This window comes from Lepidochelys kempii, chromosome 1, assembly GCF_965140265.1.
Source record: "Lepidochelys kempii isolate rLepKem1 chromosome 1, rLepKem1.hap2, whole genome shotgun sequence".
NCBI lineage: Eukaryota > Metazoa > Chordata > Testudines > Cheloniidae > Lepidochelys > Lepidochelys kempii.
This window is the reverse complement of record NC_133256.1, coordinates 38,528,995-38,554,248: the sequence shown is the minus strand read 5'-3', so window position 1 is coordinate 38,554,248 and position 25,254 is coordinate 38,528,995. Positions and strand designations below refer to the sequence as shown.

Sequence of the window (25,254 nt, the reverse complement as noted above, 5' to 3'; positions counted from 1 at the left end):
CTAAAAATAGCTACAGCACTCTACCCAAGATTTAAGACTCTGAAGTGCCTTCCAAAATGTAAGAGGGACGAAGTGTGCAGCATGCTTTCAGAATTCTTAGAAGAGCAACACTCAGATACGGAAACTGCATAACCCAAACCACCAAAAAAGAAAATCAACCTTCTGCTGGTGGCATCTGACTCAGATGATGAAAATGAACATGCATCAGTCCGCTCTGCTTTGGATCGTGATCGATCAGCATAGATGCATCTCCCCTGGAATGGTGAAGCATGAAGTTACATATGAATCTTTAGCGCATCTGGCATGTAAATACCTTGCAACACCGGCTACAACAGTGCCATGTGAATGCCTATTCTTACTTTCAGGTGACATTGTAAACAAGAACCAGGCAGCATTACTTCCTGCAAATTGTAACAAAACTTGTTTGAGTGATTGGCTGAAGTAGGACTGAGTGGATGTGTAGGCTCTACAGTTTTACATTAAAATGCAGGGGGGTTTTTTGGTAAAAGTTCTACATTTGTAAGTTCAACTTTCAGGATAAAGACAATGCACTACAGTACTTGTATTAGGTGAATTGAAAAATACAATTTCTTTTGCTTTTTACAATGTAAATGTAATCAAAAATAAAGTGAGCACTGTACACGTATTGTGTTGTAACTGAAATCCATATTTGAAAATGTAGAAAACATCCAAAAATATTAAACAATAATAGAATACCATTTATTTAAACAGCATGATTAATCCTTGACAGCCCTATGTAGTCTCACTCTTGATCTCATTGTTTGATAGGAAAAAAGAACATTTGACCAAAAAAAGCATCCATTTGCTTATTTCTTCCCCTCCCCCCAAAGAAAACCTCCAAGCACTGACAAACCATGGTAACTTGGAGAGCAGCAACGGATGTTCCTGGAAATATTTTAGGTTAGTTTTATGTACCTTGCACTGGAGAGAGTAATTTCCAAGTGGTGGCTATGTTTATAAAATAAGACTGCTTAAGGTAATCTGTTAAAAGATCTTTTGTCCCAGTCCTCACACAGCTCTTGAATTCCTCAAACCTCCATCATTGAAGATTTCAGTAGAAAAGAGAGGTCACTCTGTAATGCACTCTGGCACATCAATCACATTTTGTTGAAGGTACTATGCATACATATGGAATTGTAAAACTAACTGAAAAATGACTACCCTAGTCCACTACACGTATGAAAAAAACCTTCTGAAATAGGAAAATTGAGACATTCAGGAACAGATCCTGTTCCTATTGAAATCAATGCAAGTTTTGCTTCTGACTTCTATTGGAGCAAGCCCTCAAACTCAGGTTTATTTCACAACAGCAGAGTTTAAGATGAGTAAACTGCTAACAAGGCAACACACAGAATATGAAAAGTGCACTTATACAAGATTCCCAAATGTACTTGATCCTGAACTGGTGTTGAACATAATAATATGATTTGTGAAAGTGAAGTAATAAATGAGGTATAACATTACAAAATTTTTGCAGAGTAGCTACATCTCCCCCAGAACACATTTGTTAATTTCCATAGTGTTTAAATAAAAAAGGATAAACAGCTATTTTGATACAAAGTAGAATGTATATTTGCAAAGGGCGTATGTCACTGTTCTAGTTTTATTTAGTTTAATGTGACATTCCACAAGATTGAAATCATGTGCTTTAATTAAAACTATTGTAATTTGGTATCTAAAAAGTTTCATGTTTTTAAAAAGTTAAATCCTTTAGCTTTTCTTTCAGAACCAGAAGTTAATCTGTTCGAAGTTACATAAAATCACAGTTCTTAAAAAGGGATATATAATACAGTTGCACTGTTTTAATGGTGAGCACTCTAATACAATAAGCATTTCTTCCACAAATAGTTTTGGTAACAATATAGGCACATAGCGGCATGTAAATTACACACAGCAACCAGAACAGCAAAGGCACAATCTGGATTTTTACCTTTCAAAGTGACGTTTAATTTACAAACAAAAATATTGTTCTATACTTCATGCAGAAGTTTTACATTTGTATTTAACAGCACAAAACCATTCCAGAAATGCTGTCATCTGATAAAACAGGTCATTTAAATAAAAGATAGCAGCTCTTTGCATTGAGGAACTAATGTCTGGATTAGAGGGTAATATATGAAATCCCACTTCAAAGGTTTTAGATGGTCTGAACCCGGTGAGCATCCTTTTGTCTACAAAAGTATCATCTGGCTACTGAAAGTAATTACAAGTTTTCTAGTTTATTGGTAGGTATGTGTTTATTTTCCTCTATGTCTACACAAGACGACCTGAAAGATTCAGATTATCTGTAAAACTATCAATTGTTTCTCCAATATAAAAGTAGATTTTAAACTTTAATATAAACTATACTTCCAAAACAAATGTAGGCATTACTTGAAGGAATCTTCATTTAAGTGTAACTGCTAGTTTATTGTTGACATGAAGTCCCACTGATGACAGATCTCCTTTATCCACCATTAAGAATGCAGCCCTTAGCAACTCAAGGTTAATTCTGTAATGCAGCAACTTTGAAGTTAATTTTGCCCACTGCTCCAAGAATATGACAGCTTTGCATTTTACATAGAAACATTACCATTAGGACAAGTAGAAAATTTTTGTTTACAAGTGAAGATCTTCATAATTACTAAAAAAAAAAAAAAGACATTTCCTCTAATTTTCTTAACTAGCTCTTATATGCACCATTCCACATTGTGGAAAAGCTGAAATATGCAGTCTGGGCTCACTCTACATATTAAAGAAAAAATGGAATTACAGGTATTGGCACAAATACTTACATCTACACCTGTACAAAATAAAATTGACACCTGTCCCACCAATTCGAGTAGAACATTGATCTGCTATCCAATAGGTACTTTCAAATATAGATTGCCTGATTAAATGTGTTAAAGTGGGAACACGATCTGAGAATAGCGGATGTGCCGAAAGTTTCAAACTGCTTTATCAGTCTTTAAATGGAGGGAGGAACCAGAAGTATGTCCAAAGAACTCAGTGAAATCATTATCCTTGCAACTTCATGAGGTCACTGCAGCTGCACTCGGTATGCCCCCATTAGCAATTTTACCTGTAAGAAGGGAAAAAATGCTTCAAAAGACTATCCATATATCTTGCACAAAGGTAAAAATACTGAGTAAAGGGGAGGTGGAGGAAACTTGCTAGTAACTGAAGAAAATGGAGTTTATATAATCTGTACTTGGTGGATCAGAATTTTTTGGACCCATATTCTAAAATGAACAGTTTGAAAATCAAAATTAAAAGGAAAGTACTTAATATTCTGAAGTACCTTAAGCATCCTCTGTTCATACAGCAAACAAATTTGTAAAATTAGCATACTCCAAACCTCGACCAGGAGCTTCAATAGAATTACCTTCCTTTATTATGTTAGCCAGCAATCAGGTTGTTAGAAAAGCTTTTTGGATGAAATGCTACTGTATTTGATAGGCAGCATAATTAAATACAGGAAAACCTCATTATTCTGTAGTGCTAGAGAGAATAAGAACCACAACTCCTCCTCCCAGAAGTGTTATTAGACAGAATCAGCCTATCATTACTCTTGTGGTGACTATTGTGACCACTGCAGGAACTATCTGGCAGCATCTAGCAGACTTTCTACACTTCTAAAAAGGAAATTGCACACCCTCACTTCAATGCATGCTCTTGAGTAACAGCTTCTGAATTTTCCATAGCACTGAAACCAGTTACACAGGTTTAACAAAAGATAGCCGGTAGTTGGTCTGTGCCCACATCATTCAGTGCACATCTGGTAGCTGCTACCTTTACTTGCTCCCTATTACTGACCTAGTAAACACCATTTGCAATAATTTAGTCCTACTGCAATTTAAGCACTTTGTTCTGGGGTATGAATTACTCTGGCTATTGTTTATTCATGATGGAAATATTTCCAACTTCAAAGTGAATCTCATCAGCGGTGACCCTAAGTGACTTTTGGCAACATCACAGATAGACTGGGACGCGGCTGAAAAGGGTTGGCTACTGAATTGAAGGGAAGGAAATGAGGAACACCTTAAATAATTTTACATTTATAGGCCAGGCCTATAATTTGTAGTACTGAGACTCCTGGAAGAGAAAGACATTGAAACATCTGTCAAAATAAAATCGCTCTACCGCCACCTCATTATGCACATTTTGGACAGGTAAGCATGTCTCACCTTGGCAGTAGGAGCTTCTGTCAATCGTATAAAAAGCTTGTTAAGGCCTGTAACAGGACTGAAGGAATAAATAAAGTGACTATCCTAAAAGAAAAAATTACAAGAAGTTAGTGTTGGTGTGTGGCAAACACTTCTGCATTTAACCTCAAAGCCCAGAGAAGCACAGAGATCGGAGTTAAGAACATCTCATCCATAGCTACAAGTGTATTTTTGGAAAGATAGTTCAGAAACAACATTAATTAAGCCCTTTGGTGTACGTGCATCATTCTCTGTGAAGAAACAGAACTAGGGAATGTGATTATATTGAAGCACTAATGAAAGGTAAACTTAGGAATACAAGTTTAATTGCTACAAATTTCAAGATAGTATACTTAATACAAAGCAGTTTAACTCAAACTTAGTTCTTTCATGGCTAAGAGACTGGGATTCTTGAGCTTTTGAAATTCTCATGTCATTGATTGAAGCTGACCAGAAAAGGCACTAAGATTGACAATTTCCCCACTTCCTGCTCAACTCCCTACTGACAGTGCTTCATCTCTGATACCCTGATCTTCACTAGCCTTGAAGACAGGAAAATGGGAATATTTAATAACCATTTCTACTGCAGAGAAACTGCAGTGTTTTGGTTTTTTTTTAAATCTGTTCTGGAACGAAGAAACCTCTGCAATTTACTATATTAAAAGGTCTGTCACGAGAAATATTCTGGGACTGAAGTACACCTCAAATCCCTTGAAATTACACAGATTACAAGTTTGTTTTTTGTAGAGGTGCTATAAAAGCAGATTAACTAGTTAAATGAACAAGACTTACCAAAAATACAGGAAGCTGGAATTTATCATTTAAAACCACTGCTTGCACACTGCATGGTCCACAAAGCCGAGCAATGACTTCTTTACCAAAGAAGTTTGAATGGAAAACAAACAGAAGAATTCCAGATCCTAAAGAGAAGACAATTAGATCACATTTTCTTTATGAAATTGATCAATCTGAAATTAGAAGGTTTATGATTTTAAAAAGTTACACCCGCGTCCCCAAACTGGTAAAGGAGACCAAAAACTAGATCCACTGTATCTTGACTAAATCCTTATTTAGATGGAGGGTACTGTGGTTTTTGTTTTTAAACAAAACAGAACTTCACACTAATACACTGTACATTATTATAAGATCACCATTTTGGTTGTTGGCAAATATTGACAAATACTAAACTTCACTGCTTTGGTAATACATAACTAGTCCATAGTGTTGCTGTTCAGAACCACAAAGATTCTAGACTCCCAAACCAATGGAAAGCAAGCTCATTGCAGGATGACTGCCTTTGTCATTGGGGCAAGGTGTAGGATAAATATGAAATTAAAGAATTAGAGTTTGCTTAAGTTTGGCAACAGAAATGTATGTTGTAAAGAAAGGACCTGACTAACAAGTAGAAGGAAGGCCCTGAAAAATAAGTGAGTTATAAGGCCAAAAAGAATGAAGTAGGGAGGATGTTTGGTTAAAAAAAGTAACTAATGAAGTAAGGGGAAGTTTCTGAAAAGATGGAATTTATGGTTAAATTAGCGTTGTGTAATACCATACATTGTTTTAGCTGCAGATTAGAAACAGATTCTAATCTTACCTTCTGGCACATTCTGTGGGGGTTTATAGTTGAAATCCATAGAAAAATCTGGTCCTTCACAGAGACGGTGACATGCAATAGGAAAGACAGGCTCCAACAAGGCAAGACGAGCTTCAAAGTAATCCCTAATTGCATCTTCTGCTACTCTTGAGAGCCTATATAAGCAAAGAAATGATGCTTACAGTAGATTTAGAGCAACTGTATTCCCTTCTAGATAAGGATCATATCACTGTACAAAGATTACTATGAGTAACAGATGTACCAGTTATTGAAGCACAGAAGGATTCTAGAGAGTAAGATTTAGGATTCCAAAAGCTAATACATCCTGCTTTACATTTAAAAGGAGGAATATCCCAATTCCTAGAAATGAGGAGCTGCTATCAAATTTTATCAGGAATCTAGTTTGGTTGTGAGATTTGCTTGCTTATGTCTGGTCTGCAGATGTTAAATACCACAATGAGCTTGCGACAGGTACACCGCAGAATCTTCACAAAATTCAAATTGGTGACAGGTCTGGAAAGTCCTCCAGTACAGAAACAAAATTCCAACAACAGGAAATACTCAGTGCCCTTGGAATAACTCAATGACCAGGCAGAGACAGCATCTCTACTGTACTGATTAGCACTTTGCTTGCAGCCAGGCTGATTTGTAGTTTTACTTATGATGCTGCATGTGAGAACAGACAGAGTTCCCAGTTCATGTTGAGTAAAAATTCAATTTAAGAGAGAGATAAGACTCCCACTGAAGAGTTGATTTGTGCAGTGACTGTGATGAGGGAGTCAGACAAAGCCTTTCTACTAGCAGCAGACAACCAAACTTTCAAAGGGAAAGACAGCATCTGTCAATAATACTTAGCATTTTAGACCTTTACAAGTAGTTACTAAACACCCATATGAAACAGGGAATCCTGAAACAGACAGGGGTTAAATGACTTAACCAAGGTCAGGGGCTGAATTAGAACTCCAGGGTTCCTAGTTCTCAACTTTACAGACACTGGTTTCAATTTAAAGCTTTAAATTATTCCTATTCAGTGATCACCCTCTCCCTGTCTGTGGTAGTTGACACTACCTCCAGAACTCAAACTAAAACCTCTATTTTTCTCATGAGAGACCTAGAGGGAAAATAGTGAGTTCTGGATCTGAAGGACTTTGAGGATTTGGAAGGGCCTAGTTTGCTTGATATTGGTCTATTTGTTTAGTTTTAATTGTTTCTTCCCCTCTACCTAGCAGTGCTAAAAGATTTAGTCAACTAATAATAAGTAGACTGATGGGCAGGTAGGAATAACTGACACTTATATAAAGATGTATATATTTTAACTACACATTTTTATACCGCCTCCCCTCTCTTCATAAAGGTGGTGGTATTATACTGAAAACTCTTCAACTCACAGACTGTGTTCAGGTGTTTGACCAGTACCTAGCACACTGTGGGTGCTACTGAATAACAGAGCCCCCAGAGCACTACATAGGCACATTTTTATAAAGTGAAATACATTAGCCCAAGCTGCTTGTCAGTTGCCTCCTCTTTCTGCAATTTTATTCAATGTTTCAAAAACTGTTGGGTTGCCGATCCCTGGGTGATTTTGGGACCGCTTAATTTATTTTTTCCGTCTAGGGGAAACTTGCATTTTTCCCTAGCATTTCTCGGACTTTCTTCTCAGTGACTTAAGCCAAAATCAAGCAGTACATGAACCACATCTGAAGTTTCAGACAATAAAGAACTACAGACTACTTACGTTTCCAAGTGACTCTTGAGCAGATCATACACAAGTACATTATTACACTGTTTAGCAAAATGAAGTGCACTGTTCTGATGCTTTGATAAAATGTTACAATCTGCTCCACTTTCAATCATAAGTCGTACAATGTCAGAGTTTCCTCTTTTACAAGCCTACACATGAAAGGGGAAAAAACACACACACACACGTGAAGTAGCAAAATACTTCATAATGAGAACTGAATTACAGCAGAATCAGTATTTTAAAAACTAACTGGGAATTGAGGAGTTCATAAAATTGAACTCAATCACAATAGTTACAGGTTACACTCCCGTACTTTTAATTCTTTCTGGATGTTAATTTCAGATTTTAAATTACAAGTCTCCTACTTATAAACCTATCATACGTGTCATCCATATTCTTGATGATTTCCTCTAAATAGATTATGCTGTCCACAAAAGTTATGCATTTCACTTACCATGGACAATCTAATCCTAGTATGAGAACTTCAACATTCCTTGCGAGAGCTGATGTAATGAGTCACTGGATAGAACATTAAATACAGTCCACCTGACTGACCGTTCTTCCCAGGTTGTATGCAGCGTAGTTGTAGACGTGTCAGTCCCAGGATATTGGAGAGAGAAGGTGAGGGAGGTAATTTCTTTTGTTGGACCAACTTCTGTTGGTGAGCAAGAGAAGCTGCCAAACCACACAAGAGCTATTCTTCAGGCCTGGGAAAGGTACTCCCAGCATCACAGCAAAATGCAAAGTAGAACGATATCATACTCAAAGGAAACCCGCACAGCATTTTTAAAAGACGAGTCTGGGAGCTTAAATTCATTACTCTGCTAGACACTAAAAATCATGAACTGAACAGAGACACTGAATTTATGGCTTATTACAACACTCTTTGTCCTATGGCTGCAGAGGTGTTAATGGGCCACTCTACCTTGAATGGTCCCTTACAATATGTGCTTGCTACTTATGCTAAACAATCTGTTCCTCCTTGCATTTTGCTGTGAATCTGGGTGTACCTACTTTTCCCAGACCTGAAGAAGAGCTCTGTGTGTCTTGAAAGCTTGTCTCTCTTGCTAACATAAGTTGGAACAATAAAAGACATTACCTCACCAACCTTGTTCTTCCCAGGGACATTGAGAGTCTCAGCATTTCCCCATTACAACACTGACCGACCTTCTCTTGCTAGAAAACAAGTACAGGAAAACCCTATTCTGGGTTATCACCTGGGGGCAAAAATAATTGGGTGTGGAGGCATCTCTCACTTTTTGGCATTTTTGCCCTCCTGCTGAGGAACCAGACTGGCCTGCAATCCTCAACTCACATTCTCTTGATCTGGGAAGTGAACAGAGAAACCAACCTGCAGTTAAACCCGTGTGCAGATGACACGTGTATTTTGGGATTACATGCAACATGCACCTTTACTGTTGCATTATCATAAGCTTTTCCATTTAGTAAGAGATGCATTTGTACACTGACTGAAAGATTATTGCACTAATGACAGCAGTCTGAGGGCTCTGACACACACAATAGATCTTTGTCCTATATTTAAAGTTAAAATGTGGTTTGAGAAAGAAGACCATGGAAACAGACCTGGCCACAGACATACCTGTACATACCACACTGTTGTCCTCCTATAGTATGCTTGCTAAAATGCTGAATATTAGACAATATCAAACAAGGTCAGGCCAAAACTGCATTTACCTTCATTAAAGCAGTTTCACCACTGCTCTGCTGGACATTAAGATAAGCCCCAGCTTCCAAAAGAATGGCCACTGTAGTTAGAAAGTTCTTAAAAAAGAAAACAGAACAGTTAAACTTTAAAATTTAAAAATATTTCAGACAGTAAGCTAAATACAGAATGTAGAATGATTAAGATTTTAGTAGCGTGTAAGACCCTAAAATAAGGCATCAAAGTGGTACTGCGTTACCCCTGGATGTCAGGTTCACTTGCAAGCTTTTAACAGCCCCCCCCACAAGTTATGAACAGGAGGATTTTTGTTCTGAATGAAGACAAGATAATTCATGAACAGCTAAACTTCCAAATGAAATAGCTGACACTTTGTTACATCTAAAACTTTACAGTAAGGTGTTTTATCTTTTGAAGTTTCAAATAAATTAATACTGTCTTATTTCATTTACTTAAACACAGTAAGAAAATGATTAAATAAAACAGAAGTTTTGTCATAGGATCAACGTTGCCTGCTTTGTCAGTAAGACTTCACAAGCAGCAGTTTGATATTTACAATTTTCAAACATTCATATTGCAACAAATTGTCTTCATTAACTACATTCAGAAATATCAGCTGAAGGTCACCAGTCAACTAACCAATCTGAGTAGCTGGCGCAGATGCAAATTTGGAACAAATACTTCAATTAACTAGATGCAGCAAGCTGAGTAATGAGAGTTTGAACATAAAATAAAAGCCAAGATGTAGGAATACTGTTGAAGGGAACTAACCTTTTCAGCTGCGTGTATCAATGCAGTTGTTCCATTTTTCTGTCTACAGTTGACTTTAGCTCCTTTTCTGATAAGGAGCCGGAGGAGGTCATCATGCCCTCCCGCAGCAGCAAGCATCACTAGCGTCATTCCACTTGAATCCTGCAACCAATTGTTTACTTTTCAGTCAAAAATCTACAAATGGGAGCCTGTTTACACTAACTACACCTGTAAAGGCACCCAGTTACAACACAGTTCCATGTAAGTATAGGTTGGACCACGATGAAGTCTCTGAAATGTGCTACAATCTTTGATAGCCTGGTGCTTCAGCACAGTTCAGGGATACCATCATGGACCACCTACATTTAAAAAAAAAAAAAAAAAAAAAAAAAAAAAAAAAAAGCAAGACACATGTAAATGGGCTTGGGGGGACAAGTGCACTATAACCAGGCCACATTCAAATCATTCCCACAAGCTCTGGTATAGATATAATGTATCCTCCTGGTTAGCAAGACTTACCAAATTTAGTGTAAATGCTGTATTTAGTTGCAAATCAACATGTTGTAATGGATACCAGCCAATGAATCAACATTTCTTTAGGAAAATAACTAAAAAGTACAGATGCAAAACAAGATTAAAACCCACGATTTAATCAGTGTTTCCTGCTTGCTGATTTAAATCATGGTGAAAATCAGTGATTTAAGTCCATCCATTTCTCATGCTTATATATGTTTTAGAAGTATATACATTTTAGAAATACATGTCAAGTTTTACAGCATACAGTCATTTGCAATAAAAACGAACCCCCAAAGAGTTAACTGACTGTTTTACTTAAAGGAAATGGAGAAGAGATCAATAACCATTTAGAATACCCAAAACACAACTATATGTGTACACTAAATATAAGCTAGTCAGATTTAAAAACCAAATACCTGAAAGTTAGTTCCTGCTTACCAGCCAATTTAGAATCTAGGGTTCTATTTAAGTATATTTGTAATATTTAACTACGCACATATTTGCTTACCAATTTCAAATCTGAACAGTTTAACCTGAAGAGCTCTATGTAAAGTCTCCTCTTCCATACACTGGATTTGTACAAAATTTCCCTTCAATACCTCCTCTTTACAGATATTACCTCTTGATCCAGATTATATTCTTCATTTGAATTAAGCGCCATCTTTACTGTAACATAGTCTCCATTTTTAACAGCATCCCTCAGTAGAGCTGAAAGAAAATTCATTCAATTGGAATATTCGCTTTAGAACACCAGATAAGAAATTTTTCCCTCTTCCCAAAAATTACTTACTACTTGATATTGGTTCTGTTGAAGAATGAGTCTCATCTTCTCCATCCAAATGCTTCTGAAAGTCTTCCAGGGTCAACCATTCTAATTGCATGTCCATTCCCAAACTCAAGACTTGCTGCCTGCCATCTATCATACAAACCCCAAACGAGTTACTTGTTTTGTCTAACCACCAAAATGTAATCACTGCCTGCTGTCTTGTACTGACTGGCAGTATAATGTGCACAGAATCCTGCACATTTATTTTTCCAGAGCCAAACTGGAGGTAATGATCCATAGTGGGGTAAAACACCAAACAGTATGTTACATTACAAATTGGCACAAGTGTTCGGTAACCTGAGTGGTCAAAAGCAGAGCTAACCAATTAAAAGATACACAATGATTTTACTGGCAGGAACTATTTCCTTGACCCAAGAATTTAATCAGGCTAAAAACCACCTACTGTTACCTTTCTTCTCACTTAAAAAAAAAAAGAAGAAAAAAAAAAAGATGTTTTAGGAGATGGTGTCAAAGAAGTTAATGCTTGTTTAGTCCTGACATTTAACATCATTAAAATGAACAATCCATTTCAGCAGGTGTTAATACCTTTTGTGTAATAACCAAGTTAATTTGCTCCGAAGTTGTTCATTAACCCTGTGCTTCAAATTTCTTAGGGCTCAAAGTAAACAGACCATGAACTCTGCAGTCTAGGCCAGGGGTTCTCACAACAAATTTTTTGGTGGCCTCAGAATGTGGCCACCAACTCTGGCTGGTGGCCGTGCTGACAATTTTTCCTAAAACACTTAATTAACTTTAGGAAAAACACATATATGCACATACACATGTCCAAATCGTAATTTATTTATATAGGGTTTTTTTCAGACTCAGTAATAAAAATAATTTACAGTTGTCTCTATTCTTTACTGGACATTAACAGAATGGAAACACAAACTGTTTTTGCATTTCTGTCTTGTTTGGGGTTTTTTTTTTTTTTTGGTTGCCCTTTCTCCAAGACTTGCTAGCTGGTAAGTCTTCTGCTGTGAAAAGTGATATTAGTATGTTTGTTAATATCACTTTTCACAGTAGACTTACTCAGCTCCGGCAAGCCCTGGGACAAATTAAGCCCTAGATGGGGAGGTGGGCATAGAAGCAGCAGGGCCCAGGGATGGGGGGTGAGCCTGGGGCCAAAGCCTGAACCAGAACCTGCCACTGCATGGATGGACCCCGAAGCCCCATGGCCAAAGCCTGCCTCCCCTACCCTAGGGGAAAGTGGAGAATTCATCAGCTGCCTGCACCTCCAGCATTTCTGTCTCTGGAGCGGGGCAGGGCCCAACCACTGCTGGCAGCCCTGGGAGAGGGGCTACTGCTCTGTAGGCCCCCATCACAGCCCAGGAGGCAGTGACCGCAAGAAAAAGGCCCTGGTGGCCATAGGGGTCCACATTTGAGAAACATTGGTCTAGACAATGCTATACTCCCTGTACAGACTAGTGCAGAACCCTAGAAATTTAGATCCTTTGCCAAGACTCCAATACTGGGTGTCAGTCCAGAAAAACAGATTCCTCAGATGAGAGCAATGTGAGTGGACAGTTACAGCCATACAACTTTGTAGAACTCAGTATGACTCAATTTTTGTACAGCAAAAATAGTGGACTTGTTTTTATTACTTACCCGAATTCTCCTCCATTTGACATACATGGTCCACTTCCCGATCACCTTCTGCAGCAATGTATGTCCAGGTATCGGTCTCATCTCTTATGCTCCTCCTTTCCTTGTATAATTGTTTATTTTCTTTTGATTTGAATTCTTCTATGAATTTATAGTCCACTGAAGAGTCCTCTCTTTTTCGGTTATTATCAGTGTATTCATTTTTTTCTTCTGAAGATATATTAAACAAATCAAAAGCACTTTTGTTCTCCTTCAAACCTAGAATATAATTGAGAGATGTTTAATGGGACTGACTACATATACAAGCCACAGATGTTTATTTAATAAGTAGTCCTGATTGGTGGTTGGCTGAAACAGCCAGATTTTAAGTTTTTACTTTACCTTTTAGAGGTTATCAATACCAAGGCCTGGAGCCAGGTTAACAAATTAGATCACTTAAGTATGTGCAAAAGCCAAATTCAGTGAAGATTATTTACCTGTGATTACCCTATGCAAGTCTGAATCCTGACTAGATTCAAAACCTAATTTCATCCCCCTTTAGAATGTTAATTTAACTAGAATTATAATATGAAAGTATATTGCTTCTTTGTAAGACTGTTGATTAATTGCAGTGCATTCATGCAATTAACTCAAAAATTAATCCTGATTAACAAAATTAATCGCAATTAATCGCACTGTTAAACAATAGAATACCAATTTAAATTTTTTTTTGTCTTTCGACATTTTCAAATACATTGATTTCTATTACAACACTGAATACAAAGTGTACAGTGCTCACTTTATATTTTTTTATTACAAATATTTGCACTGTAAAAATGATAAACAAAAAATAGTATTTTTCAAGTATCAGAGGGGTGGCCATGTTAGTCTCTATCCACAAAAACAACGAGGAGTCAGGTGGCACCTTAAAGACGCAATCTTCCCTCTCTTGGTATTGACACCTCCTCATCAATTATTGGGAGTGGACCACATCCACCCTGACTGAATTGGCCTTGTTAACACTGGTTCTCCACTTGTAAGGTAACACCCTTTGCTTCATGTGTCAGTATAATTTATGCCTGCATCTGTAATTTTCACTCCATGCACCTGAAGTGGGGTTTTTTACCTACGAAAACTTATGACCAAATAAATATGTTGTTTTGTAGTGAGCCAGCCACTCCCAGTCCCTGTTCAAGCCCAAATTAATGGTTTTAAATTTGCAAATGAATTGTAGCTTTGCAGTTTCTCTCTGAAGTCTGTTTCTGAATATTTTTTTGTTGAAGGGTGGCTACTTTTAAATCCGTTATTGAATGTCCAGGGAGACTGAACTGTTCTCCTACTGGCTTTTGTGTGTTACCATTCATGACATCTGATTTGTGTCCCTTTATTCTTATACATACAGACTGTCCGGTTTGGCCAATGTACATGGCAGAGGGGCATTGCTGGCACATATCACATTAGTAGAGGTGCAGGTGAATGAGCCCCTGATGGTGTGGCTGATATGGTTAGGTCCTCCAATGGTGTCGCTAGAGTAGAACGGGGAGAGAGTAGGCAATGGGGTTTGTTACAGGGATTGGTTCCTGGGTTAGTATTTCTGTGTTGTGGTGTGTAGCTGCTGGTGAGTATTTGCTTTCAATTCACCTCATACGAGTACTGTAGTGCAATCTCTTTATTATGAAAGTGTAACTTGCAAATGTAGTTTTTTTTGGTTACATAACTGCACTCAAAAAACAAAACCATGTAAAACTTTAGATCCTACAAGTCCACGCAGTTCTACTTCTTGTTCAGCCAATCACTAAGACAAACAAATTTGTTTACATTTATAGGAGATACTGCTGCCTGCTTCTTATTTACAACGTCACCTGAAAGTGAGAAAAGGCATTCGCATGGCACTTTTGTTACCGGCAGAGCAAGGTATTTATGTGCCAGATATGCTTAAAGTTCGAATGCCCCTTCATGCTTCAGCCACCATTCCAGAGGACATGCTTCTATGCTGATGATGCTCAGTAAAAAAAAATAAAAATGGGTTAATTAAATTTGTGACTGAACTCCTTGGGGGAGAATTGTACGTCTCCTGCTCTTTCTTTTACCTGCATTCTGCCATATATTTCATGTTATAGCAATCTCAGATGATGGCCCAGCACATGTTGTTCATTTCAAGAACACTTCCATAGCAGATTTGACAAAATGCAAAAAAGGTACCAACGTGAGATTTCTAAAAATAGCTACACCACTCGACCCAAGGTTTAAGAATCTGAAGTACCGTCCAAAATCTGAGAGGGACGAGATGTGAAGCATGCTTTCAGAATTCTTAAAAGAGCATCACTCAGATGCAGAAGCTACAGAACCCAAACCACCAAAAAAGAAAATCAGCCTTCTGCTGGTGACATCTGACTCAGATGACAAAAATGAACATGCTTCGGTCCACTCTGCTTTGGATCATTATCGAGCAGAACCCATCACCAGCATGGATGCATATCTTCTAGAATGGTGGTTGAAGCATGAAGGGACATATGAATCTTTAGTACATCTGGCACATAAATATCTTGCAACACCAGTTACAACAGTGCCATGCAAATGCCTGTTCTCACTTTCAGGTGACACTGTAAACAAGAAGCGGGCAGCATTACCTCCTGCAAATTGTAACTAAACTTGTTTGCCTGAGTGGCTGAAGTAGGACTGAGTGGACGTGTAGGCTCTACAGTTTTATATTGTTTTATTTTTGAATGCAGTTTTTTTGTAAAAATTCTGTATTTGTAAGCTCAACTTTCATGATAAAGAGACTGTACTACAGTATTTGTATTAGGTTAACTGAAAAATACTATTTCTTTTGTTTTTTACAGTGCCAATATTTGTAATTTAAAAAGTGAGCATTGTACACTTTATATTCTGTGTTGTAATTGAAATCAATATTTGAAAATGTAGAAAACATCCAAAAATATTTAAGTAAATGGTATTCTATTATTGTTTAATCGCGTGACAGCCCTACCTTTTATGTATTCTCACTATTGACCTCATTGTTTGTTAGATGGCAGTGTAGCACTAGTTATGCTAACTTCTTAAGATAGGAGAAAAGAAACATCTGACCAAAAAAAGCATAATCAATTCACTTATTTCTAGCCCTCCCCCCTCGAATCTGTCAACCCTCCAAGTGATAAATGGGGATTCTTAAGTAACCTATAATTTATATATATGGGTTATATATAATTTAATCTATAGATCGGGCTACAGGTTCTTGAGGTGTATGATCAAGAACACTATCACCTGAAACTGGACTTCTGGGAGGAAGGCTCTGGGGCTTGGGTAGAGTTGAGCACCACTCCAATAAACTATCCTCTGCACCGGAGTGAGAGTGAATCTCTAAAAGTTTATTAGCAGGCTAGAGCCTTGAATGTTGACTGGATAAGGTGGATGCTGTACTGACCCCTGACCAGCCTCGTCCATATACGGGTACCCCTTGTCTCCTCAAGTAGGCTGCTACTACCACCATGCACTTTGTAAATACTCACAGGCCAAACAGAAGAACTGCATATTGCTAGTGCGTGGGGTTCATGATGAACCTGAGGAACCTTCTGTGACCTTGAAGATAGATATGTGAAAGTAGGAATCATTCAAATTTGAGGGCGGTGGACCAGTCCCCTGGATCCAGAGAGGGAATAATAATGGAAACCAAGGAGACTATGTAAAACGTCAGTTTCTTAAGGTAGCTGTTGAGCTGGCGCAGGATGGCTTTTGGAACTAGGACATAATGGGAATAAACCCCTTTCCTCTCTAGATCCTGTGGAACATCTTCCACGGCTCCCACCCAAAGGAACAGCTGAATATTGTAGTCCAGAAGTTGCTCATGAGAGGGGTCCCTGAAGAGGGACTGGAAAGGAGGGGTAGAACTGAACTGGATAGTATATCCCACTTCCACCATGTTCAACACACAACCGTCCGTAGTTTTATGGAACCATGCCCACTTGAGTGGGACGAGCAGTCTGTAAACAAAGGGGAAACAGGATCTGGAAAAATCAAACTGATACAACGTCCTTGAGTGTCCCATCAAGGGACTTAGGGCTGCCCAAGTGACTGCAATAGGCAGACTGAAGCGGTGGGGGAGCGGTGGCCTATGCCTGAAGTCCCAGCTCTGTTTCCTCTGTGGGTGGGAGGGTCAAAGAACCAGGAGGACTGCTTCAGTCTGAAGTGCTTCCTCAATGTAGCGCGGGTATACAAACCCAGGGACTTAAGGGTTGCTCTGGAGTCTTTCACACAGTGAAGCTTTGTATTGGTCTACTCCGAAAAAAGTGAAGTACCCTCAAAGGGTAGGTTCTGGAGGGTATACTGAACCTCCTGCGGAAGGCGGAGGACTGAAGCCACAAACACTTACATGGCTACCACAGATGCTATGGACTTGGCTGCCAAATCTGCTGCATCAGGGGCTGCTTGCAGAGAAACCCTCATTATGGATTTCTCCTCCTCCACCAGGGAGAACTCCAGTCTAGCTTCCTGTGGCAGCAAGTCCTTGGACTTCAACATGGAGTACCACTTGATGAAGTCATATCTGCCCCGCAGCACCTGTTGGTTAGCAATCCTAAGCTGCAGACCTCCCAGTGGGGTAGACCTTTTCCCAAACAGGTCCAGATTCTTGGAGTCCTTTGCCTTGGAGCCCTTCCGTTGGGAGACCACCATGGATCCACAAGGGGTGAGGTGGGGAGGGGAGCGGGGAGGACGACAATAATGAATATATAGAAATTCATGGCCGTGAGCAGGAACAAAGTACTTCCTCTTGACCCTCTTAACCACAGGAGGTAGGGAAACAGATCCATAATGGCCTCATTGAGGGGTGGGGGAGGGGTACTCTCGATGGGCCCACTATGAGCAGGATGCTGACCAGACTATTTGAGGACTCTTACTACATCCACCTGTAACCCCAAATTTTGGCAACCCTTTTCAGTAATTCCTGGTGTGTCTTGTAGTCATCATGCCTGCTCCTGACATGGCCTCAGCAGCAGAGGAGGTGGACGCTGATACTGGCTGATGGCACTCCTCGCCGACCTGATCCCACAGCACCAGCTCCTGATATTTGGCACTGAGCTTGGTACTGGAGTCCAGATGAGGCGCTGCCTTAAGAATGGTGGTTCTCCTCTTTCGGAGGCCACCGATCAGGAGCACCTCGACTGGGGCCCCTGCACAGGTGGAAATGCCTACAGTTTCCAAAAAGGCCACTGCATGGGCATAGGCCAATACCCAGGAAGCAAAGAACCCAGTGTCATTCCTGAGCCCAAGTCCACAGCTGGGTAGGGATGTCTGGAGGCATATCGGGGTCAACTCCTCAGATGGGAGGAGTATGACCCCGACTCAGAGGATGAGTCTCTGCTTGGTGACCATGAGTAGTTCCCAGAGATACTGGAGATCGGTGCTGAGGTGGGGAAGACTGTGGTGGGACCAAATGGACAGTTACCCTTTCAATGGTACCAGGCCTCCGAATGGTGACCAGTGACTGCATACTCCCTTGTGCTCCCTGGCACCGACATCACTGACTCCTGAACTGCCAGTGATGCCAGCACCGACAGCGAAAGCATGTCCCTGGTGGCAACAAATGTCTTTGCAGTGCCATCTATGTCATCAGCACTGGTACAGTGCCGACCTTCCAGTGTGGGTGGGTCTTCCAGAGCCAGACTCAATGGTACCCACATAAGGGCCAGAATCAACGGCACCAGCTTCTGGGCTGCCGGGGCAGGAGTGGCCTGACACAGGTCGCACTCCGTTCTGCTCTCCGTGCCTGTCCTCCTTTGGGGACGGGAAATGACCTCTCTCAGCTGCAGCTTCTTCTGCTTCTTCCTTGGCACTGGGGATGCTGAATGGTGCCAAGACTGCCATGGTGGGAGGAGCACTCCTCACCCATGATGAAGTGCTCAGTGCCAAGTCCAATCGGCACGGCTCCAATGAAGGTCTCAACACAGCCTCCAACAGCAGGGATTTCAAGCTGGCCTCCTGATCCTTCTTGGTAAGGGGCTTAAAATCCCTGCAAATCTTGCAGTGGGTCCTTGGTGTGAGCCCCACCCAAGCATGTCAGGCATCTAAAGCAGAGGTGTGGACTTTCTGGTTTCTCTGGGGGTGCTCGACTCCCGCTCCACCGCAGGCCCTGCCCCCACTTCACCCTGCCTCTTTCTGCCCCTGCTCCTCCCCCTCAGTGCCTCCTGCATGCCGTTGAACAGCTGATCATTGGCAGAAGGGAGGGGGAGGAGCTGATCAGTGGGGCCGCTGCTGGGGGAGCACCCACTATTTTTGCCCCGTCGGTGTTCCAGTCCCAAAGCACCCATATAGTCAGCACCTATTATCTGAAGTGCAGGTCACTCGGGGCATAGCCTCGTTGTAGGGGGCACAAGACTTGAAGTCCTAAGCTCTGCTAATAGAGAAAAACTAAACTACACTAATAAACTTAACAGACAACTATAAAGAGAACTATACGCAATTAACACAAAAAACACAGTCCACTGAGAAACTTGTGATAGCAAGTTAGAACAGTTCCAGCAACTGTCACGGGCAACAAGGAGGAACTGAGGGGCCCTTATACCAGCGCTATGAGCACACAGCACCAGAAGGTGCCAGAGCTGACCCTACAGATACCACTGAGAGGAAAATTTCCAGCAACTGTATTTGGGGCTCGCAAACATCTACATTGGAATGGACGTACGCAAGCACTTGAAGAAGAAAAACTGTTTTTGTTAACCTCTGAGGACAGGACAAGAAGGAATGGGCCTACTGGGAGGGCGGTGTGTGCGCGCATTTGGTGCAAGTTGCTCCTGGCCCTCAGAGACCAGAGTGGCTGAACTGGAGCTATGCGTGACAGAGGTACATAGATGAGACTTTCCGGAACACAGCCCCACTCCCAGTTTAACAGCCTTTGAGCTATAAAAGGATCTCACAAAACTGGATGACTGGGCAACAAAATGGCAGATGAAATTCAATGTTGATAAATGCAAAGTAATGCACATTGGAAAACATAATCCCAATTATACATATAAAACGATGGGGTCTAAATTAGCTGTTATCACTCAAGAAAAAGATCTTGGAGTCATTGTGGATAGTTCTCTGAAAACATCCACTCAATGTTCCCGCTCAATCCGCTCAGCCGTCAAAAAAGCAAACAGAATGTTGGGAGAATCATTAGGAAAGGGATAGATAATGAGACAGAAAATACAGTGTGTTTATATAATCCATGGCATGCCCATATCTTAAATACTGCGTACAAATCTGGTCACCCATCTCAAAAAGGATATATTGGAATAGGAATACATACAGAAAAGGGCAACAAAAATTATTAGGGATATGGAACAGCTGCCATATGAGGAGAGATTAAAAACGACTGGGATTTTTCATCTTGTAAAAGAGACGACTAAGGGGGGATATGATAAGAGGTCTATAAAATCCTGACTGGTGTGGAAAAAGTAAATAAGGAAGCGTTATTTACTCTCTCATAACACAAGAACTGGGGGTTCACCAAATGAAATTAATAAACAGCAGGTTTTAAACAAACAAAAGGAAGTATTTCTTCACACAATGCACAGTCAGCCTGTGGAACTCTTTGTCAAAGGATGTTGTGAAGGCCAAGACTATAATAAGGTTAAAAAAAGAATAGATAAATTCATGGAGGATAGGTCCATCAATAGTTACTAGCCAGGATGGGCAGGGATGGTGTCCCTAGCCTCTGTTTGCCAGAAGCTGTGAATTGGCAACAGGGGATATATCACTTGATGATTACCTGTTCTGTTCATTCCCTCTGAAGCACTTGGCATTGAACACTGTCAGAAGCCAGAATACTGGGCTAGATGGACATTTGGTCTGACCCAGTATGGCTGGTTTTACGTTCTTAAACTGCAGCAAGGGACTTTAGGCTGGACATTAGGAAACACTTCCTGTCAGGATAGTTAAGCACGGAAATAAACTGCCTGGGAAGGTTGTGAAATCTCCTTCATTTGAGGTTTTTAGGAGGTTAGACAAACACCTGCCAGGGATGGTCTAGATCAGGGGTTGGCAACCTTTCAGAAGTGGTGTGCCGAGTCTTCATTCATTCACTCTAATTTAAGGGTTTTGTGTGCCAGTAATAAATTTTAACATTTTTAGAAGGTCTCTTTCTATAAGTCTATAATATAGAACTAAACTATTGTTGTATGTAAAGTAAATAAGGTTTTTAAAATGTTTAAGAAGCTTCATTTAAAATTAAAATGCAGAGCCCCCCAGACCGGTGGTGAGGACCCGGGCAGTGTGAGTGCCACTGAAAATCAGCTCGCGCGCCGCCTTTGGCACACGTGCCATAGGTTGCCTACCCCTGGTCTAGATAATACTTAGTCCTGCCTTGTTTGCAGGGGACTGGACTAGAAGACCTCTCAAAGTCCATTGCAATTCTACATTTCTATGATTCTATGTAGGGTAAAAAAATTTAAGCCTAATTCAAGACATGAACCTTAATCTTTTTCAAGAAAGGACCAACGGTGTTTCTCTCAACCTAGCTGGTACTAAGAGTTATGGCAGCCAGCCACTGCCAGGGTCAGTGGCTCCAAAATATTAACCATAATTTCAGAACACATTTTTATATAATTTTACTAAGTGAAGTAGGCCCGAGAACATCACCAGTCTATTATACTGTTTTAAATGAAAATCTGTCACCAGGCTGAGCGAGAATCTTCTGAGGTTTCAGAGTCACCAACTTATCTTTGTGAGCTACAGCACATGAGCCATGAACTTACTCATACTCTAAACTGCAGTAACAGCCATCAAGAAAACAGTCAGAGAAAGCTCAGTAAACACTCCCCTAACATTCAACAGGTGCATCTACAGGGTAGAACAACTCCTGGAATATCCAGTCTTAAAACATGACATAAGCACACACAGTTTATTACTAAGAGTATGATATGCAAATATGGCTGACACTCCTAGAGGGGAAGAGAAGAAGAATCTGCAATTCAAGGTGGAGAAGACGCATTGGATTTTAATATTCAGCTGTGTTCTAAGATTTAAAGTATAGGATGTAAAAAATAAATCTAGAAAGTGAAATTAAGAAATTACAAAACCACCAAATGTTAAGTCATGGAGTTGCTTTTACTTCTTGAAAAGCCACCAGAACCAAAGTACTAAAAGGTGTAATGAAGCTAACATTAAGTATAGCATACGGGTAAATTCTCATGTGCATTCTATAGTGGAACTATATTCTACTCTGTAGGACTGGATAGGCTTTACTGATGTAAAACAGAGATCTTCAACCTTTTTAAGCACAAGATCACCTTTTGAATTTAAGTACAACCCAGGATTTACCTCAAAGAAAATGCAGAAACAACATTTTATGATGTTATATAAAGTGGAGATCAATTGCTTAATATACATAATTATACATTTTCCCTGCTTACTGAGTCTCAGTGTGACATCTGTAACTGCACATTATCTACCAAAGTCTTGAAATTCGAGTTATAATTTGAAATAGCTAGTCAGATGCAGTCCTGCAGATGTGCATCTGTGAGGCGGGTGCGATACTTGGACTTGATAATCTTAATTTGTGAGGTTTCAGAGTAACAGCCGTGTTAGTCTGTATTCGCAAAAAGAAAAGGAGTACTTGTGGCACCTTAGAGACTAACCAATTTATTTGAGCATGAGCCAGAAGAGTTCCCAGAAGTTACCTACTACAGGACAGGCCTAACAAAGAAAATAACAGAACGCCACTAGCCGTCACCTTCAGCCCCCAACTAAAACCCCTCCAACGCATTATTAAGGATCTACAACCTATCCTAAAGGATGACCCAACACTCTCACAAATCTTGGGAGACAGGCCAGTCCTTGCCTACAGACAGCCCCGCAACCTGAAGCAAATACTCACCAACAACCACATACCACACAACACAACCACTAACCCAGGAACTTATCCTTGCAACAAAGCCCGTTGCCAATTGTGCCCACATATCTATTCAGGGGACACCATCACAGGGCCTAATAACATCAGCCACACTATCAGAGGCTCGTATACCTGCACATCCACCAATGTGATATATGCCATCATGTGCCAGCAATGCCCCTCTGCCATGTACATTGGTCAAACTGGACAGTCTCTACGTAAAAGAATAAATGGACACAAATCAGATGTCAAGAATTATAACATTCATAAACCAGTCAGAGAACACTTCAATCTCTCTGGTCACGCAATCACAGACATGAAGGTCGCTATCTTAAAATAAAAAAACTTCAAATCCAGACTCCAGCGAGAAACTGCTGAATTGGAATTCATTTGCAAATTAGATACTATTAATTTAGGCTTAAATAGAGACTGGGAGTGGCCAAGTCATTATGCAAGGTAGCCTATTTCCTCTTGTTTTTTCCTCCCCCCCCCAGATGTTCTGGTTTAACTTGGATTTAAACTTGAAGAGTGGTCAGTTTGGATGAGCTATTACCAGCAGGAGAGTGAGTTTCTGTGTGTATGGGGGTGGGGGGAGATGTGAGAAAACCTGGATTTGTGCTGGAAATGGCCCACCTTAATTATGCACATTGTAGGGAGAATGGTCACTTTGGATGAGCTATTACCAGCAGGATAGTGAGTTTGTGTGTGTGGTTTTTGGGAGGGGGGTGAGGGGGTGAGAGAACCTGGATTTGTGCAGGAAATGGCCCAACTTTATTATCATGCACATTGTGTAAAGAGTTGTCACTTTGGATGGGCTATCACCAGCAGGAGAGTGAATTTGTGTGGGGGGGTGGAGGGTGAGAAAACCTGGATTTGTGCTGGAAATGGCCCACCTGATGATCACTTTAGATAAGCTATTACCAGCTGGACAATGGGGTGGGAGGAGGTATTTTTTCATATTCTCTGTGTATATATAAAGTCTGCTGCAGTTTCCACGGCATGCATCTGATGAAGTGAGCTGTAGCTCACGAAAGCTCATGCTCAAATAAATTGGTTAGTCTCTAAGGTGCCACAAGTACTCCTTTTCTTAATTTGTGAGAACGCCATCTCACACAGATACGTGGAACCAAAGCAAGCTTTCACTTTTAAAGCACAGGACAATAGAAGGGGATACTTGTCTTGTTTATGAGTCCCTAAAAATCGCTCTCCTTTGATTTGGCTTTCAGCTCAATGTCACTTTGCATGGTAATTGTCTCCATATCAATTCCACTGCTTTGTAAATCAAACACCTGATTGATTGTTGCAGCCAACCCACCAATGTCTGCTGGAAGGAATGGATTTGAGATAGCCATGATGGAGTCAATCATCATGTGTAATTCTTGAAATCGCCATTGAATTCCTCTGCTAATTTATCAGCTGTGCACAGAAAGTTTCTGGGTGGAACCATTTTCCTTCATCTTCAATTTTTTCTAGTATTTTCTCCAGACTCAGGAAGAGTTGCAGCATTTTATCCTTTAACTGGGAAGATCACAGACTCAGTTTCAATTTGAATGCATTCACCGCACTGATCATATGTGATAAGTCTGTCCTTTCTCTGCAGTTCGCAGTTCAGCTCGTTCCATTTGGATGTTATGTCAGTAAGGAACCTGAAGTCTAGCAGCCAGGCATTGTCTGACATCTCATTGCACACTTTGTTCCTTGATTTCAGAAGAGTGATGATTCTGGGCATTAGATCCAAAAAATCTTTGCAGGACTTTCCCCCTGCTTTACCACCTCACATCTGCATGGAGGAGCAGCTCACTGTAAGCAGTATCCACTTCGTCAAGTAAAGATTTAAAACAGGCAGTGCTGGAAGGCTCTTGCTCCAATCAAGTTTACAATTCTGACGGTTATTTTCATTACATATGAGAAGTCCATAACTTAACTCGCAACTGCTTGCTGGTGGATTATACAGTGGTAATTCACAAATGAAGGAAAATCTGGATCATTTCTGCAAAATGCAATAAAGCCTGCATGTGCGCCAAGTATGGAGGGTGCACCATCCGTTATGATCAAAACAAGTTACTTGATTGGAATGACTTTCTCAAGCATGTACTTTTTTAATTCGTTGTAGATATCTTCACCTCTTGTTCTCTCTTTAAGAGGCAAAACAGTCTTTAGTTATCGCATCCTTAAAAACCATTTGAACAAAAATAACTTCTTGGGCTGTGTCAGTCATGTCAACTGATTCATCAAACTGCAGTGAAAAGCATCCACAGTCATTCAAATCCTGCGGTAGCTGCTGAAAGAGATCTTCGGACAAACATTCCACCCGTCTTGCTACTGTGGAAGCACCAAGTGATATGCTCTGAATTGCCGTCATTATTTCCTCTTTATTTTTGTTTTTGAAATCTTTAAATAAGGAGTCCGCTGCCACAGTCACTGCCTCTTTAAATACTTCTCCATCCGTAAACTATTTCTTGTGTTTTGCCAGCAGATGGCAAACACGA

The 25,254-nt window shown here is 40.2% G+C and overlaps 1 protein-coding gene across 3 annotated transcripts in view; it reads right to left on the bottom strand.

Annotated features, from left to right (window-relative positions):
- Positions 1-1,287: 1,287 nt before the first annotated feature.
- MPHOSPH8 (M-phase phosphoprotein 8) overlaps positions 1,288-25,254 on the bottom strand; it is a 49,144-nt gene continuing 25,177 nt past the window's right edge. For 2 of the 3 annotated variants that reach the window (XM_073339396.1, XM_073339415.1), the window contains 10 exons: positions 12,922-13,176; positions 11,278-11,403; positions 11,107-11,195; positions 9,993-10,133; positions 9,236-9,322; positions 7,535-7,689; positions 5,800-5,954; positions 4,998-5,125; positions 4,188-4,271; positions 1,288-3,082 (listed from right to left, as the gene is read on the bottom strand). In XM_073339396.1, the coding sequence (XP_073195497.1) occupies positions 3,041-3,082; positions 4,188-4,271; positions 4,998-5,125; positions 5,800-5,954; positions 7,535-7,689; positions 9,236-9,322; positions 9,993-10,133; positions 11,107-11,195; positions 11,278-11,403; positions 12,922-13,176 (1,262 nt within the window). In that variant the 3' untranslated portion in view covers positions 1,288-3,040. The remainder of the gene's footprint in view (positions 3,083-4,187; positions 4,272-4,997; positions 5,126-5,799; positions 5,955-7,534; positions 7,690-9,235; positions 9,323-9,992; positions 10,134-11,106; positions 11,196-11,277; positions 11,404-12,921; positions 13,177-25,254) is intronic. The other variant, XM_073339404.1, reaches the window with a different exon arrangement.